Source organism: Branchiostoma belcheri, unplaced genomic scaffold (genome assembly GCF_001625305.1).
Source record: "Branchiostoma belcheri isolate BF01 breed outbred unplaced genomic scaffold, Haploidv18h27 scaffold30, whole genome shotgun sequence".
Classification (NCBI taxonomy): domain Eukaryota; kingdom Metazoa; phylum Chordata; class Leptocardii; order Amphioxiformes; family Branchiostomatidae; genus Branchiostoma; species Branchiostoma belcheri.
Genome location: NW_017803910.1, coordinates 545,750 through 565,141, shown reverse-complemented (window position 1 = coordinate 565,141; position 19,392 = coordinate 545,750). Strand labels below are relative to the sequence as shown.

The 19,392-nt window shown below is 40.8% G+C and overlaps 1 protein-coding gene across 3 annotated transcripts; it reads left to right on the top strand.

The window, feature by feature from the left end:
- Positions 1-514: 514 nt before the first annotated feature.
- Positions 515-19,196, top strand: LOC109474250. 3 transcript variants are annotated; one of them, XM_019774521.1, is made up of 6 exons: positions 515-804; positions 8,550-8,810; positions 11,623-11,834; positions 12,854-12,976; positions 13,292-13,818; positions 18,283-19,196. In XM_019774521.1, exons 2-6 carry the CDS (start codon positions 8,581-8,583, stop codon positions 18,496-18,498), a joined length of 1,308 nt encoding a protein of 435 aa, XP_019630080.1. In that variant the 5' UTR covers positions 515-804; positions 8,550-8,580; the 3' UTR covers positions 18,499-19,196. The 3 variants fall into 3 exon arrangements, with proteins under 3 accessions (XP_019630080.1, XP_019630079.1, XP_019630078.1); XM_019774520.1 differs by lacking the exons at positions 515-804; positions 18,283-19,196 and adding an exon at positions 5,639-5,666 and having other exon boundaries at positions 13,292-14,942; XM_019774519.1 differs by lacking the exons at positions 515-804; positions 18,283-19,196 and adding an exon at positions 8,263-8,272 and having other exon boundaries at positions 13,292-14,942.
- The last annotated feature ends 196 nt before the right edge of the window (positions 19,197-19,392 follow it).

Below are 19,392 nucleotides of genomic sequence, written 5' to 3'. Positions count from 1 at the left end.
AATTTTGTATACGACACATGCACAACTACACCCAAATGCCCTCTGTTTGCAATCGCACGACAATCGTACAACGTTTGTGACCAACGCTTCTAGCTGTCCTGTGTGGGTCGTTTTCTAGTACAAAAGTCAAGGTAAAAGCTGTAAGGGTCCCTTAACATTTATGTCAAAAACCTCCGTCAAACAATGGTACTTCAGCGTGCAGAAGAGCGCTGAACCCAGTCAACACACTCCAAACCGGGCAGCCTAACCTATTGAACCGATTGTACCGCGCTCTGTTTACCTGGGCCTGACCCACACGGGAACAGGTACAACGTTACGCTATTATGACGCAAACAAAACATTCCATACATACTTATTATTATGATAAGTGTGTATCTCTGACGAGGAAACACGTGTACATAGCTAGACTGGTCAGACGATGGTATTGTTACCCTTAAAATTCAATACATTACCTTTGTTTTGTGGTTAAAGTAGCTTTAACCCAACACCTATTTACCTCCGTCGCCGGCTCTTTTCTCACACGGGTGAGCACTTCAATATTTTCTTTATGCCAATATTTTTAAATCGTTTGTCCCTGGTATCATATTTGACAGCTACATTCAGGTGTGATGTACAGTTTTTGAAGGCGAAAACAACGATGTTCAGTCAAGTGTTGTTTACACTGCCTAAAATCCGGCAGAACAAGAGGTTCTATGATCGTGTGGTTTTCTGTGGTCTCGACAAAGCGGACCTAGTTTGAGGGACACGGCGGACCTCTCATATTCATATTGCCCACTCCAACTTCGGCGGGACACCGCTAGGAAGGTGCGTACTGAACTGTGCTTATAGGAAAACATAGAAACATTTTTTCTATTGATAATCAGTACTGTGAAACAGAAATTGCGCTTGTTTATTCGATGATATTTGGGTCGTTAGTACTTTCTGTGTTTCTAATGACTTGTTACTGTAAATGCGTTTACTTTCGTGGTGGTTTTCTATCGCGGTTTTGTGATTTTGAGGAAATAGGCCAGGCCATTAAAAAAAACGTGAAAATAAAAGCACCGTAAACCTTTCACAATTTACAGTACCTTTATCTTGTAGCAAACATTGTCGATACTGAGTTTAAGCGTCGTTTAACATTTTGATTCAATATAACTTTCTTTACATTTTGAGTGGCAAAATTAGAAAGAAAATTGCGCTGCACGTTATCAGAAAAAAAAACGGCCTTTTGTATTCTCATTTAGGGTGTGGGTGTTTGGAGATGTGGCCACAAGGGTGTGGGGGTATGTGGGTGAGTGAGTGTGAGTGGATGAGGGTGAGTGTGTGGGTGCAAGTTTGGGTGTGTACGCGTCTGTGGGCGTGTTGCCTTGTACATGTGCGGGTGTGTGGTTTTATGTGCGCACACGTGTGACGTTTGATTGTTCAAACCTGTCCACTATATACGTTTCATATCTTCTGAGTGGTTATGGAGAGAGTAAGATTAGACAAGAATAGGGTCAGCGACAAGTGGAGTGAGCTGCGGGAAAATGAACTCCATGGTGGCCAAACTCTCCTGGCCAATTTTCCCCCCCTATTTGGCTCAACTGTACTATTTTTAATCAACCCGAGTGAGCCTGGTGGAGACTATTAAGTCGTCCCTGTCGCATCTTTAAGGAAGCCATCAGACCCCCTTTCTTAAGAAACACTTGTAGAAAGGATTAGATATAATCCCCGGTATAAATGAATCGATAAACAAATATGTATAGTGTATAGTGTGGAAGTTACGTCAAGTTATCATAAGCATCCGCTTCCGACTATGGGGGCGTCTCCGGCTGACTAATAGCAAAAAAACAAATAATCCTCTACATGATATCCGGAAAGAGAGAGGTCATCCCTGATACAATACAATACAATACAAAACAATACAAGACCACAATGATCTGACTGTACCCCAGATATGAAGAGAATATGAATCCGTCTACCTGAATATCGATATTGTCCTAAATAAGACGTCAAGCGGAGGTCGTCTATTGTTACGTTGACGTCATTGCTACCATGGCAACGGTTTTGAAAAGAACTTACTTAGCAGAAAACCTTACTTTAGTCGTGTCAGGGAAGACAAGAACTTAAAATGAATTAGGGCAAAAGTCCTCCTTTGAATTTGTTCAGACGATTTGTTCGACCAATTTGTGTCGTGGACTGCAACATAATTCTGATACATGTATCATGTTTACTTCAAACTGATATGTTCGGACTAACTTCGGTGGTAGTTGTGTATGTGGTAGGGACTTCCATTTATCATTCTTTCGTTGTTTTTAATCAAATATTGTCTAAAAAACTGAATCATGGAGTTTATCTTAGATTTCTCTTGTAACCTCGAGGCAATTTTCAAACAAAGGTGTCCACTTGGTTGTGATGTCACTGATGACGCAAATAGACGGACGGACAACAAATAGCTTTTTAGTAATGATCATGTTAGTCTGGCTTCAATCTATCCTGGCAATCTATGTACCGTGCCACTTGTTACACGGATTTCAATCGAGCAGCACTTGCAGAGACGCTAGTAACAGTAAGTACGATATGAATTAATTCGAGCTACTTGAGGCTTTTTCTTATGCAGCAGTAGTCGAGATCCATACAATTTATTGGTACGGTAGCTATGTGTAAAATCTATATTTTCCCTTTGGAAGTTTTGGCGTGTTGTTTTTTTTAAATTACAGTTTGAAAGCTCACTACTTGCAAGAGTAATGTCAACTGTGTTCATTATGTAGAATTGCAGGTTTAACATACCAGAGACATGTCCCCATTTCTACCATAAATACTGTAAAGGTACAACTAGTGTGCTACGCAAGGCCTGACTTTTTCTCCAGCGGACATGCAAACTATTTCAGGTGGTAAGCAGGGGTTTGACGGGTAGGATTCGAACCCTTAACCTCTGGTTGAAATTTATCTGACCGCTATAGTACCTAGTTAGGTCCGCTAGTTATTTGACCGCACATGCCCTGACAATAGAAGCATTGCCTTACCGAATTAACGTGCACGTCGCTGGGTTAGTGGGAGTGGGAGTGGGATTCGAACCTTGCTTCATTGGTCTCGTGTTAAAGAGAATGCAAAAAATGTCGAAAATTAGCCCTTTTGCGATAACGGTAAATAGAGGACATTGACATCACTAAAATATCGAGTTTGTAAGTTATGTTGCGTACACATACAGTGCACAGAATCTAGTATATATTTAAAACACATCTTAAAGCATTCGTAAAGGTTGGTAACGTTTCTTCCTTCTGGCGTACCTTTACACATGCTTTAAGGTGTATTTAAAGATATGATTTCGTGCAATTTTGCCTCGTAGCATTATTATTTCATGGCATGTTCAGCAAAACTATGCATGCACAATTTACACAGACATACAGTGTAGCCTTGTACTAAGTATAGATTACCTAGCATGTTATACATGTTATACATGGCACGTGTTAAGCCATGAACAGCCGCCGAACACTCTACAACATACGCCAGAAGCAAGGTTGAATAGAAGTAACATATAGCTTCGTGATAAAGACCAGTTCCACCAAGGTGGCACGGCCGGACTAATGTCGAGCATGTGTTAGGAGGACATTTGGTCCTGGACGGACACAAAAGGTCTTCAAACAAAAACAATAGACTATGGTTCTTTTGTTCTTGAGGTCATGACCTGAGCGAGGATTCTTTCACGTCTACCGATAACATCGAATCGTACAGGTGCAAAGAAAATATTCAGAGCAAACTAGCATACGTTTATCTACCTATACAACATGTGTAGTGGTTATAATGGGCGGAAGTCGGGCTTTGTTTCCGTTCGAACCTAATCTGTCGCGGGTTGTTTTGAGGGTAAACTGGTTTCCTTTACGCCGGGGTTTGACCTGTTTGTTTTTATGCTCATATTTCGTAACGGCGAGAACAATGTGAAGTGATTTATCTCAGAACAGGCCTGAATAATGGCTCCTTTTAGTAACCGATTGGACGCACGATCGAGGACCCAGCTGTCGCACGACAGACTTACGACAGTAAATCTAGGGCGTTCTTGCGACAGTCTTTGATGTGTAGCCGAATCCAGTTTAAGACGGAAAAATTGCCGTAGACGCATTTTGGGGGTCGGCGCTATCATAGCTTTGCTGAAAATCGTAATTATTCCGGGCACGTGACTTAGGGCCTGATCACATACGCCGTACGATCGCAGTACGATGGTCGTGCGATTGCAAAATCTGCTGGAAAATTCGGCGACATCGAAATGATCATGATAGGACTATATCATATGTAACAGGTATGTGGCAGGGCACTTACAGAGTAGAAGGGTGGAGGGTCCAAGTCTACGTTGCGTTGTTTGCTTACTTACTACTCTCGCCACCATCTCGCCACCCATGTTAGCCAATCAAAAGTTCAAATTGTGTAATGAAATCAAGTGCGAGGTTTAAATATAGACACGGAACGGAAGTCTCCATAGTCAACAAATATTGCCTTTTCGTACGCGAGTCAAATTAAGCAACTGCACACCGAAGAAATTTCGACAGAGGGCGCTGAGAACTATGGCATGCACCTATTACTAGTAACAAAAATCTGACTAATGAAGACTGACGAAAAGATACGGTAGCTATAAAAGACGACACATTGTTCTTGAAAGGAAGATATCGGTATATTGTGCTGTTACATCGATTCAAAACATTTTCTATGCTGTTATTTTAGTGAAAAACAAAATTTACTATCTTTATATTTTTAGCCAGGACTATATAGACCACATGCTCTTTTGTTCTGACAGTCCTTTATAATTAGCTAGCACTTCGACCAATGAGAGAATGGCAAGTAACCGTTCGACCAATGACAGAGTGTCAGTCAAATACTTGAAGTGTATTTCTACGTTTTGACGGTTGTGGGCGTGGCTGTGGGCGTGGCTCTGGAACGTACGGTCTACCCTTGGACTTTGACCCCTCCAGACGGCCATTTAATTACGACGATTTTAGGGATGATTCGTTAATGAGAGACTCAAGCACATAAAAAAGTTATACGGGGCCAACAAGAATGGTTGGTGAGCTTGCTCAAGAACACAGAAAGTTGAAATTAACAACACGTATTGCTATCCAACAATTCCACATAAAGCCTGGTACTAAATAATATACGTACTTCTTCTTAAATATAATCTATACTACTGCCCAAACAATATTGGAAGGTGTAGAAATAGTTATTTACAAATCATCACTTTTCCTACGGATACAGGCAATGTAACGCAGTTTTAATCCTACAATTTGCCAACGTTACGTATAATAGTTATTATCAGTTAAATGCTTCCCTTCCGTCTGATTTCACATCAAGTCGCTCTGAGTTCCTTCCTCTATGATAACTACATTCACTCTTCCAATTTAAATCGACCTTTTCGTAGTTACGTACTTTAAAGACAACATGTCCTTAACTACGGAGCGTCTTTGAAAACACTACCACGTGTTTGCTTTGAACAAGTTCCAATTTGATAAGGCCACGCCCCCACTGTCGGTCGTTAACGGGCTCATAATCCGGTAATCGGAAGGAAAGGCTGAAACAAGCGGTGGTTAGGGTTGGTTTGTTCGGTGGTTGCCTGCCTATATAAAGCGCCGCCCTACACACGTGTAGAAGCCTCTATACAGAGCTGGCGACGGTAGCACTGCGGCCACACTCAGCGGACACGCATTGAAAAACGCCGTACGGTATGTATTGTTCTAAACTGTCCTCTTTATCAAACATCTCAGTGATGTATAGAACGTTTAGATGACAAATTGAATAGGGAAACGACGTATAGTCAAATTATGAGGACGCGTCGTAAGATTTTCTTGTCTGGTCAATTTATTTTTATTGCGTTTTTATGTTTATCACTAAGCATTTATCACATATATAGGTTTCATAGGTTTGCTTTGTGCATAAGCTTATTCCATTGTTTTGCTGTAGGTATTACCCTAGGCTTTTCAGTGTCATTTTTACAATGAGTTTTATGTTTTAATCAGTAATAGTAAAAGGGCGAGAACAGGACGTTAGAACAGGGCGAGAACAAACTGCAGAAACAAGCCCCAAGATGAGTCCTTTAAATGGGTGGTACCCTAAATTCAGCCAAGGGGCTTCCAGTAACCATTTTCCGTCAGAATTTTGGGTATTTTTGGTCCATGAGGGTCAATATACATATTGGGATGTGCTGTTTCAAATCAGTATGCAGGTAAGTGACTGGATGCCTTTAAGGAAAATGATGTTTTATATGCTTCTGTCAAAGCCTGCTTGAAAATTCTATGAGATCAAAATTGTACGACGGCCTACGATGAATTGTGAACGGGAAGATACTCAAATAAATTTAGATACGGAACGTGTTGTTATACTACTGTATACAAGGCCTTGTAAAAGTCCAATGTTGACTGCGTGTTGTTGCCATATGGCTCCTAAGAAAGTACATTAACACACAGCCAAACAGCGCCAACAGTTGGTTCACTTAGTGTCTTCTCCAGCTGAACACCAACTCCGACGCCAAGTTAGAACAAGTCATCTCAGGTCAGCCTATAGCCATGTGTACTTGCCATACAAAACGAGTTTAAAAATTTTACTCTAAGGAGACGTTTGGAAGCAAACTGTGCTCCTGTGCTTGTACGCCTCTCTAGTATATATCAGTGGATCGTAATCCCCGAGAAAGCAAAATCTGGTACATTTTGCACTGACAAGTCGGAGCATTTTTCTGGTTAATGCAAGGCAGGACTTGCCACTGTAGATTGGGGAAGATCAGCCTTCGGGTCTTCAAGTCAGGTAAATGGATCCTTTTGTGTCCTTTTTAATTTTCGGTCGTGGCAGTCTATTCTTGCTAGTTAACGGTAGGATTGAAAACTACTTGTAAATCGGTTGTGATATTTACGGATCCCAGCGATAGCGCAACTGCTCACCAACCTGCCTCTGTTATAATACTGTCAACGGATTTATACTATATTTAGCGATTAAGTGTATTGCCTTTAATCAAAATTTGCTTTTGGTAAATTTCTGATTTAGTAGTCACCACATGCAATATTTGATATACAGCTATGGTCATAACTAGATCTTGACATCTGCTTTCAAACAAAAACCTGGAAACGATATACCTTACAAGCTAGTTGGCCAAAAAAGATGCGATTCTCTGTTCGTTTCGGCGGTGGTTTCTTGTAGTCGGTGTTGTGTACGTATGTAATCCATTCAACATGTTTCAGTAACAGATACTAAAAACGTTTAACTGTGTCGTCAAGGAGAACTATTTATAGGAAGTCACCCCGCCCTGAGGCGGCTCTCATGTGTCCGAGAAGGCATCAGTCTGGACAGGATTAGACACGAAAACACGATGTGTGGCAACTTCGACAACAGATTAAAACTTACGAAAATAAATACCATCCCCAAGGTGACGCCTGGGCTAAATTTAGGCCTTTTAAAATTGGAAACATCGTCACCTAGAAAGTAGACATCTCTCCTGAGAAGTTACCGTAACAAGCTTAGTCGGCATTAATTTGCTTCCCAGGGACTCGTGCCCAAAGGACAGTATTGTTCTTGAACATTTGATTTCAGCCCAAGCATGTCGTGTCGACGCCAAACGATTTGATGTTAGGCCACACCGACTTAATTTTATGGATGACATCCGCGCGCGCATTGATTTTCGCCTGTCGCTCTCAAAAAAAAAAGATCACCTCCACCGAGGCTCTGGCCTGGCTCTAGGCCTGGGTAGTCCATGGTAGTCAGCGACAAAACGGAGCCGAGCACCCAAGCTATCGAATTCGAAGCTCCACGACTCAAGAACTCAGTACATAAGTATAGTACCGATTCATAAATGCCACAAAAAGCCAGCATGTACCGGCTTGTCGTATACGTCACTATGTACTGTCGGGAATTCACAATACCAGCTTTGTATTCCTGTGGTTCAGTAGCATTTTTATTTTTGGCCGGAATTTTTTTTTATTCGCCCGCGCGCACTAGTTTGGGGGTCTTCAGAGGATGTCATCCATAAAATTAAATCGGTGTGGCCTTAGTTTAACATTCTGACTTAAATGGTGGCTTGATAACAGTGCCGTTTTTAAACCCGTGCGAGTCAGTACCTGGCGTGGGAAGAAGGTAGGTTTCTATAAGAAATGTGTCTTTATGACACGGGGCATCAAGGTGTATGAATGCTTTAATTGCCCTATTCTTGTTACCTATGAGCTAATTAACTACCATTGGTCAGAAAGCCCGTTTTAGCGGCTCGGTTGCTAGGTGAGCCAGACGTATGCGAACCTTGCTAATCACGTTAAGTTAAAGATGAAGAAGACAAGATGACAGCCGAAAGGTTGTTACCATGGATAGCACAGCTTCATTATCCGTCTGCTTGTTGCTTGTAATTACTTTATTCAACTACATTTTACTTGTACTAACTACACAGATAGGTTCACTTCTTAGTTCCAAAAATACAGCATTGTCCCCAAAATACGGAGGAACAGAAGAAGAACAGTCTCATTCCCAGTGATCACTTGCGTGTGTACCCTTGTTGAGAAAGGGTCCGTTCAGTCAACAGAGCCGAGTTTAACAAGTTGTTTTCTCTCCGTCTTGTTTTGTTATTGTCTTAGATTTGTCAAGAGACGAGTCCGAGCCAAAGCCATGAGTACTCACCAGCGGAGCGACATCATGCTGTCCCCGGGCGGCGAGCAGCCTGGGCGGGAGGAGTCCACCATGGAGTTCGCGATGAAGATGTTCGACATCGTGAAGGCGGGGTTCGTGTGCATGGCGATGTCGGTGGGGTCCAGGGCCGGGCTGTTTGAGGCCATGGGGCGGCTGGAGGAGCCGGCCACATGCCAGGAGATCGCCGATGCCGCCGGTATGCGAGTCAGGTGAGTCGTGCAGGTGCACACGATGTCTTTTTTTTTAACGGTGTCGCTCAATGCAAGGCCAATTATTTTTGGCCACTTCTAGGCATAGAGCTAGAGGTACTTAAGTGAGTATAATGTAGTTATGTCAGGAGATGGCGGTGGACCTTTGTTTTGAAGCTTTGTGGATTGTAATCGGACGGAAAGCAGCTGTTTAGAAGAGAGTTCCATAATTTTGCAGTCCGGGGGAAGGAACTGTTGTTGTAAAATGACTTGGAGACAGGTATGTTGACGGTGTATTGATGAGAGCTGGAAGAGAACCTAGTGGCACGCTGAAAGGTTCTGAGCGGCGGAACAAGAAGTGTCTTCAATTGGACAAGGCGGTCTCGTCACCAGGTTAGGGTTTCTGAACAAGGATTTCTGGGTTCGAATCCCTACCAGATCCCAATGCTTTTTATCAGGGCACTTTATAATTACACCTCACTCGATTCAGGCGAAAACAGTGTTTGAGAAAAGTCACACGTACCGATAAGAATAGGATCCGGAGCCCTTCTGTGACTGTTTCAAACCTAACAGTCCTATAAGATACCCTCATTTCTATCCCTGACCGCCAAACTCAAATGCTATATTGTTATCTGTAAGTTGTTACGTCTACACAAGGCCTGGGAGGTTTTCTTGTCGGCGTGTCTGTTTGTGTGTTTGCTTGTGTTTGCGTAATGCCCACGGTATTATTCACCCCGTATATATAATCACCTTTCGGCGTAACACACCGTCTTCTGCACCTCTATTGTTCAGCCAGCTGTATATATAACCACCATCTTCATGTCTCATGATTCAGTACAGACGATTCGTTGCCTTAAACTATGAGTTGGTTGATCTTTCGTCACAAGACTTGGTCGAGAATGATGTGGCCAAGTTTAATTTAACGAGCTATTGTTACTACTGTGCGTCTTATCATTTAGCCAAGTCAACGAAAACAACTGCTCTTGGCTGTCCGTCACAATAGTCCATAACAATTTGTATACATTTTACATTTTTGGATTTGTTCTTAAACGCCACATTGTTAGTCTGATAGAGACTACAGTTCTGGATAGCCTCCGAGTATCCAAGAACGTAGGTTTGCCTCAGGGAAGATTCTGGATACGCGTCGGTAATCCAGAACCGTGCATGGGCATCGTTCTGGACAAAGCACGTTTCTGACACCAAACTGTCTGTACAGATATCAATATTAGTTCCGCTGTTTGTATCGGAAATAAGGGCGTTTGCTGTTCATTATCAAACGGATGGACCTAGTTTTTCGAGGACATCGATAGACACATAACTAGTAACCCCATTCAATGTATTAATAAACATTAAGAACAAAAGTTGACGAAGTAAAAAATAATAATTACATGAAATAGTCCCAGGGAGCCATAGTGACCAGAAAGGTAAAACAAAAACAAAAAAGCAAAAGAAAATCTTGAAGTGATTGGTCATTAATTATCCTGATGAAGGCGACAGTGGTCGCTGAAAATTTGATCCCTGTAAATAGTGTGTTGGAATAAAGTTTCACGTTTTAGTATGATTACTACCAACACAGATGAACTTTCATGAAAATCTTCCCTACTTTTCTGGACTGAAATCGGGAACACAACGTTTTTCCCTGGGCCTAACACCGAATGGGTGGTTCTGTTATCAATAAGTAAATATTGATTATCAAACAAACAGAAGGACTACTCAGCGATATTAAGAGCCAAACTAACGGATACATCTCAAACTACGCTGAGAAATTAGCAGATGAAGTAAACAATGTTTCTATTTATGGTGTTATTAGACTACACCTCTCGTAAATTTACTGACTTAAATATATCAGTTTTCTAAATATAGTAACCCGTGGATTTTAAACGAACGAAAAATATTCCTTACCAGTGGACAGTTTGTTGTTACTTTAAATCTGGTGCTCTTTTAATTATATTTCTCGGCTTCTTATGTAACACATATTTTAATCTAAGATAAACACTTTGCTACAACAGAATGTCCTGTTAGGTTGAGGGTTACGTTGTACATGTGTATCATGTGTACCGAATGGTACAAGATGATTTTTGTGAATTAACCTATAGAAGGTAGGTAATTAAAGGTAGTCCCAAAGCCTTTTCAGGGCTAACCAGCTGTAGGGGCAGTAGGTTCTTAATCCAAAGGTGTCTAGGACACGGTATTGGAACAATGCACGTTCGGCAGTAACAATAATTAGTTTATTCATCAGTGGTATGTAGCTTTACTGAAGCACACTGTATCTAATGAAGGCGCTTGTTTCTTTTCGTACAATTGACCCTATCATCGAGAGGTCAGTGTAGGGCGGTTCCCATCTCCGTTTGGCCGGCTAGCTATGAAGCCTCACATCTGTGCTAGCATAGCAGTGATGATAGAACTACATTTCAAAGACTTGGCAAGTTGCCATTATTGTTTGCGCTCTCCATGCATTTGAATGGTGATGAAAGACCTACATCCACTACTAGAGAGACAAGGTGCAGGTCGTCTATCTAACATATAACACATATAGGCAAATATAAGCAATTATTATAGATGACTATGCACGATTTAAATTACATACATAGAAGACGAAAGTGATAAATTTCGTGGGAAAAATCACGTGTCCACAGCATTTGGGTCAGATAGCTGAGGAAGACTGAGTGATTCAGTCGAAAATTTCTGGTGAGTCAAATTTTGAGTTGGAGAAAAGTTTAAGTTTTTCATAAGAAGACGAAAGTGTTTTACTACTATTTAAGCTACGAGTAGACTTAGTTTTTAAATGTGTATGGAACAAAACCAATGCACAACTGACTCCGTATTCCCGCAGGTACGTCCGTGAGTGGGTGGGCGCCATGGCCACGTCAGGAGTGATTGACGTGGTGGACGTGGAGAAGGAGACGTTCTTCCTGCCGCGACACCGCATCCCCATCCTCCTGTCCCAGTTCCGCAGGTCAGTCACCCCCTTCTGCCAGCTGGCCGACTGCTTCGCTCAGGCCACAGGCGAGGTGGTCAAGTGCTTCGCCAAGGACGGTCCTACAGGTACGTTTGTAACTTTGTATATATAAAAAACAAGTAATATAAGTAATGATTTGCATATAATTTACATATACGTCCTGTTATTTGCATACACGGGAACATTTCTGTGTACATTTGCATAATTGTAAACTTACATGCTCCTCAACCCAATAGTGTTATGTATTTCACAACACCCTCAAGTGTATCAGCCTGGGTACCCAGGCTACAAGTGTATGTATCAGCAACGAGATTTTTTTATTTAATAGAGTGCCTTCTTTCCACACAATTCGGTGTATAGGGCGGTGTCCATCTCAGTTTCGTAAGCAAATTCCTAGGCCACATGTTTTTGCCTTTTGGTTGGCCTTGACTAGAAGCGCCTGGAAACCCCATTCTGAGATGACCTCACCAAGGCCAAGATTACCATAATCTCTGCTGAATCGTTCCCGGCAGTCTAAGAAAGACCGCATCAAAACGTTTTCTTCGCGTTCCGTTCTTAAAATAGCGCAGAAATCCTCGGGAGCCAGATGTGATAGTCAGCACATAGTTTGCCGGTATTTACCGCCTTTTGAAACTTCTGCAGACTTTTGGCTTTCAGAGGACTGATGACCGACAGAACGTTTAAAGATCTTTAAAAGGTTCGACAATCGAACACTGATATCCGCACTAGGTTAGATTTTGCCTTGCAAATGTGAGCATCTTAGCTGAAGATACGTTTCTACACAAATTACATTTGAAGATATCAAAGATTAATTCATACTAGCATAGAATGGCGTCTTTCAATACGGTTTTGAATAACTAACCCTCATTGCCAACTTTGATAATCGCTGTACGTACCTTCCTAGGATTTGTCATATTTCGGAAAATGCTATTTTTTAGTGTTATGATGATGATGACGATGATGATGATATTGGTGGTGATGATGATGTGATAATGATGATGATAAAGACGGTGATGATGATAGTGATGATGATGATGATTATTGTGATATGGATGATGATACTGATGATGATTAATACTTATCACAATTTCTTTCACATCTATAGGAGTTCCCTACTCGACCTACTCCACGCTGCAGGATGTGATGTACCTAGTGCGCAGGTCACACCACGAGGACACGCTTGTGGACCACTTCATCCCCACCATCAAAGGACTGCAGGAAAAGCTGGGTAAGTCTTATCGTGCAAAGTTCTGCCGTACGGGCTACTTCTACTACTGGTCTGGATGTCAGCCTTTTAGCCTTGGCATTGCTCTCCTTTGTTATTTTCCGTCTCCACCTATCTACAAAAAGTAAAGCAAAACATTGTCAAGCACATATATTTATCCTGATTTGATGCTACCATGATTGTTCTAAAAGAAATGCTTACCAAAATAAAAAAACGGCTTGAAGAACGCATAGTTGAAACGAACAAACAAATGTTCAAGTTTACGTGTTGATAGTGTTTTTCCAACACAAATATTGTATGTTTTCTTTCTTTGAACAGAATCCGGCATCCACGTCATTGACATCGGGTGCGGCAGGGCCGCCCCTTCCCTGATCCTGGCATCAAGGTTCCCCAACAGCACGTTCTACGGCATCGACCTGGACCCCAAGGCCATGGCAGCCGCCACCAAGGAAGCATCGGCCGAGGAGCTCACCAACACCTGCTTCGAGACACACGACGCGGCCAAGCTGCCCGCTGATTGGTCCAACAAGTTCGACTACGTCACCGCCTTCGACGCCATCCATGACGTGGCGTTCCCGGAAGATGCTCTCAGCGAGGTCCGCCGGATCCTCAAGCCGGGCGGGCTTTTCTCATTGGTCGAGATCAAGGGGAATTCGAAAATATCAGAAAACATCGGTAACCCTTTCGGCCCGGTGATGTATTCCACTAGCCTTCTTCACTGTGTGCCGGTGTCCATGCACTTTAAGGGGGGGAAGGGTTTGGGGACCATATGGGGGAAGCAGTCGGTTTGCTCCATGCTCCAGGAGGCTGGGTTTAGAGTCCTGGGGGTCATGGATGTCCCAGAGGTCCCGGAAGAGTGTCACTACCTTTGCCAAAATTGAAAAATGTTGCATCGGGACCAAGATTTGGTTTATACAAGTTGAGCGTCCGTTAAAACGGAACAAGCCATGTGTTTTGTCTTCACATGTGGTCGATGAAAATCAGACCATAGAAGAAACGACACCATTGCCGATACGGCCTCTGTATCTGTGTTGTGTTTTCAACTCACTGTGTCAGGTTGAATGCCACTATGCACGTTGCCTAAAATATGTCGTGGCCTACAACTGAACGACATCATTGCCAATGTGGCCATTCTCCGTGTTGTATTTTTAACTCACTACATGTCCAGTTAAAAACCACTATGCACATTGCTGTAAGCACTGGCCCATGACAAAGAGTTTACGAAGCCAACTGCCATACGTTTTATCTAATATTCAGATTACATTTCACTTGTAGTACAAAGACTTCTTGTATACGACCAAGCAATTTTCCTTGCTCAGAAATTATCACTAACAAAACTGCCATTCTAGGATAAATTATAGTAGATAAAACTGTCAAAGCCTCTGTCCGATTATTCAACTAATGTTTAGAAGCAGAATAGATTTCAAGTTTTAGACCATCACTTTTTATTGAATACTTTGAGAAGACTAGTATTGTTTATCAAGTCAACGCAGATGTTTGATACAAAAACTTTATCACAAATGCTTATACAATGTAGTCACACTTCAGTAGTGGAAAATTATATAAACATGTGCCACAGATATTGTACATTGTTGGTCATTAGTTAAGTGTGGAAATTTATGGCTATTGCAGGTTATTGCACTTTTACACTTTCCTATGAAGTATGTTGATCTTGAAACCGAATAGCTGATGAAAGAATGTACTAAATAGAGTGCGTTTCAAAGTTTTAATTGTGACATGACATGCGTTCATTGGTTGCGTGAATTAATCACCATTATGTGAGTTGCAGTGTTCTTGCCTACAGTTGTGGTTAAACTATTTGCGCGTAATTTACTTCTGTGACAGTATTATGATTATGATCTGAAATTTCATAATATCATGAAAAAAATTGAAAGAAAATGTTGTTGTCACTCCTCTCATCATCACATTGATTGTGGACATTAACTGCACAATTTCATCCATGTTGCCATGTATAAATAAAAATTAACAGTTAGATTTATTTACGTTTTAGTACAGAAATCCATGAACTGTATCCAGGTTTCCGTTATTGCAGTAAGTAGCCCGATCGTTGTAAACTGATTTAACGATGTAATCGTTCGTAAGGCCCTGACATCGATATTGTGATAAAACAACATATTTCGGTCACAGATAGTCGCAGTTAACCGTTAATTGGTGTATAAAGCCAACAAGAACTTTGTTAGCTTTAAGCCAACAAGTTATTTAGTATGAAAGTTCATATGTTTAGACTTGAACTTGTTATACTGTACCATCTTACTGTACCATGTTCTCTTATCACATTTTCTATCCATGTGATACGATTTTAAATCCATTTCATTGGAAGTATGCTTTTTGAAATAAACATCTGAAATGTGATTTTCCTGTGTCAGAATCTTTATGTCATGTGTTATCATTTCCTAGTTACATAGATTCGTTTTAAAGCGGTACTTGTTGTGAGCCTGTGGCAAAAGGCTAAAAGATTATTTATTCCACCACGATGGCAAGAAACCAAGTCAAAGAACATTTATGCGAAAGGTGTCAAGGGGATCTTGTGGTCAGGGTTTGACTTAGAATCTGAAAGTTATGGGTTCGAATCCCTTGGCAGACTAGTGTTGCGCCCTTGAGGAATGCTCTTTAGACCTATCCCCATTCAGATGATCTGAGAGGAAGTAACTATCTTAAAAGATAGTTACTTCCTCTCAGATAGAAAGGAAAGCCGGATGTTCTGTGTCTGAGGAAAGCCACACCTTGTACACGTCAAAGAACCCACCACACTTATCGAATAGAGTTTTGGGGTCCATCCCTCTGCGGGTGGATGAAACCTTACAGCCTGGTGTTACATAGCTTGTACCTACCGTACAAAACCGGTGTTACGCAAAAAGGCGATTTATCAGCTATACGAAACGAACAAATTAAAATCCAGGGTCTACAATTACTCTGGCCTTGGATTATAAAAAGCATACCTTCGTGACAAGTACACGTGTGTAACATACCGTCCACGTGGCCTGCTGGTCTAACACTACAATGGGAAAAGAACATACAGTCTGGTTTACTCATAACATTCCACTAACGGATTATAAACCTATTCCTGGCGCCATTTCCGAACCCAGAGTCTTCTATTTATCACCTTCAGGCCGCACTTCACGTACAGTCTTGACAAATACTTTCCTTCCTGTTATACGTATTACTGTGCCCAATTATTTATCTTGGTGGCTTTAACGCAAGGCTAACTAAATTTAGATGCACATCAAAAAGGGTAAAAATAAACGTTTAAGCTATTTTGAGATGCTTGGTCTGTAATTCTCATCCGTCTGGGCTATTTTGGTCCTGAATGATGTAATCATCGGTAGTTTGTCTGGACGTTGACTTTTGAACCACATCATCTGTAGTGAACAATATTTTAGATCTGATTATTTATCCCATTTATCTAGTACTGAAAAATAGTTGACTGTACAAAGACGTGCTAATCGGTATTATGGGAATACGTGTAAGTTATTTGTATATCCCATTTTTTCACATTATGTGCCACCACAATTCTCTATATGCTGAATCAATGGGATATCATTTATGTTGTCTCGATACCCCACATCACATAGTGGACATATTAACGATATGGTTATGTGCTTAGCAACGGATCTGAGAAGGAATGTTATCAACGTGCAAACAACACTAAAGTCTTAAGTTGATTAAGGGCCACGTCTGGTGTCTGAAACATTCAAAATAAAGACATGTGCATGTCCAAAGAATCACTCCTTACAAAGTTAAGAAACGATAAATATCATAGAACAATACACGAATACATTACTCTCAATGTGAAAGTCATAATGTTGATGAAAAATATAGAATTTGTACTTAAATTCATAGACACGGACTTCCCAAAAGGTTATGATTATTCACTATATATAGCAGTGCTTGACTGCTTTGTCATTAAGATTTTTAAGATTTTTGTGAACAAATGGCCTTTTTGAGCAGAAGCACAAAGGGACGTATCTTTAAGCTATCAATACCTCATCAAGTCTTTCAGCAGGTGATATAATAATAGAAGCAATATAATCAACTCCCTATTCAGAATGAATGCCTTTGAATTCCAAAGAATGCCTCAACAATGTAAAAAAACTTTAAAGACGAGATACAGCCATATTCTCCCCATGTTGGCATAAATAGACAAAAAAGTATACTATCTATGGAATAGACTAAGCAAATTATATTATCCCACACCCACTATAATTACACAAGCAGTCCATCTTCCCCAGGCATATCTTAAAATGAAGTAAGTTGTTGGACCGGTTAAACACGCTAGGTGGAGTAATGATATACTAGAGGTCTGCAAGATATCCATGCCGTGTTGTCTGTATATGACTGGGGACAGTGCTGTATAATTCATGTGTTATCTGTGTGACATTCGTGCAAGCTTCTGTCACCCTGTGAGAAAAAGTCACCCAGTACCGTCTTTGTACTTTGTTACTGAAGATCCACAAGAGTGTCTCAGACCTACATTGACAACAAAAGTCGCTTGATGGGTCTTCATTACACAGCTTTGATGCACCTACTGCTACCCATTGTTAAGGACTGAAAAGCCATGGTATGTATGGAATGGATATGATTAATTAAAAGGCTTCACTTTATGATGAACCTGGTATTTTTAACTCTTCACTGTATGATGAACCTTGCGACTTCGACATTGTGTTTTCTTCGTAATAATAATGTACGCAGTTGTGAGTGTTCGTGCTGCTAAATCTTTGACCTAGAACATCACGTAGATAGCGACGATTTCTGTTAAGGGGTAGCCATATGCATATACGTCATATGATTGTCTGTTGAAGGAATTCTACGAGGCTATGACCATAAGAAAGAAATATTCCGGTACTTCCCCCTTTCTGTTATCATACAAGCTGTAGATGATGTGGAGCAGATCTGAACTGCCTGTATGACCAGGGAAATCCAAAAACATATTTCCTTTAAGTTGGTGTATTAAAGTCAATACTTGCATTTCTTGCAAGCTGTATCATACTCGCAAAGTGGCGCTTTTTAGTTGTCGAACGGCTTCTAAAAAATTTACCTCCATGTCTCGGTCGTAAACAATTCAGATCACCACCCAGGCTATCATAGATAACTTCGTTCAGTAGTACACGAACAATAACATAATATCACAACAACACTTAAAGTATCTTTGATGTACTTAAGGGCTATTCCATTTGAAAAATTCAGAGAAGAGGTTGTCAGAAACGTAATAGGATAGTCCTGATTTATCGATACCAAATATCTGTCAAAACGTATAAAACGTATCAACATGGGGATTTTTTTTATTACAGACCTTTGACAACAGTACCCGTGTGGGTAGGATCTTACAGGGCCTGGATAAGTGGGGCGTGCTGGAGCAGACGGCTGTCGGGTGTGCTGCCTTCATCTTACTCAGCCTCGTTCTTCTCTTCATTCTCGACTCGTGCGCCAAGAAGTGGAGGAACAAGGAAGAACTTAATCACCAGGCAGAGAACAATATCAAGTGGGAGCTAGAAAGTACAACATAGCCGCTAGTCTCTGGACCATTTTTGATCAGCACGCAAGAGAATAAGAAGACGCGAACAGCAGTGCTTCGGATCAAAATACTTTGCTTGACAAGATTTCAAAAATTAGCTGCAGGCTTTAATCTCGTTTGTAAGATTTCCTTTAATATCTGATAAAAATGCTCATACAATTATAAGGCAGTTGTCTCCATTGTGTTGAGAACTATTACTAAGTGTAGCTAAAAATGACCTAGTCGAGAATGTTCATTGCAAACAATCCAAAACAATTTATTGATTAAGGGGTTAAAGCATACATGTACTAGTATTTATAGCAAATGACGTATTATATTTTGTGTTATATTTTGCTTGACATGGTTTTCAAAACTTTGCTGCAGGGTTTAATATTGTTTGTGTGAGTACCTTATCTGATAAAAATGCTTACACAAGGTAATGGTCGGATAATTGTCTCTATTATGTTGAGAACTATTACTAGGTGTAGCCAAAATGACCTTGGTGAGAATGTTGATTGCAAACAATCCAAAACAATTTATTGATTAAGGGGTTAAAGCATTCTCATAGAAAATGACATGTGCTATATTTTGAACTAATAAGAACTTTCACATCTGAAAACGTACTTATTTGACTATAACATGGTTATACATAATTTTGGACGTTTGAAGGCAAAAACACCCATTGTACTGTGCACTAATATTAACTATTTCATAAACAACAATTTAAATTTATGTTCATATGTTTTCAACCTTTGATAACTTTCATCACAAAGTTTTCCCCTGTGCTACAGTCTATAAAATCTATTAGAAACTTCATGAACACTTAATCACTGTATGTACAGAAAGGCTTATGATTGACATAGCACTACTTCACAAGGCTTCCTATGTTTCTTCAATTCTTTTACAA

Bases quoted from the DNA above. Each gene is read 5' to 3' on its own strand.
- LOC109474250 (XM_019774521.1), top strand. From the start codon at position 8,581: ATGAGTACTCACCAGCGGAGCGACATCATGCTGTCCCCGGGCGGCGAG. The intron at 11,835-12,853 runs GTACGTTTGTAA...TCACATCTATAG, and splicing joins CGCCAAGGACGGTCCTACAG to GAGTTCCCTACTCGACCTAC. The intron at 13,819-18,282 runs GTCCCGGAAGAG...TTTTTATTACAG, and splicing joins GGGTCATGGATGTCCCAGAG to ACCTTTGACAACAGTACCCG.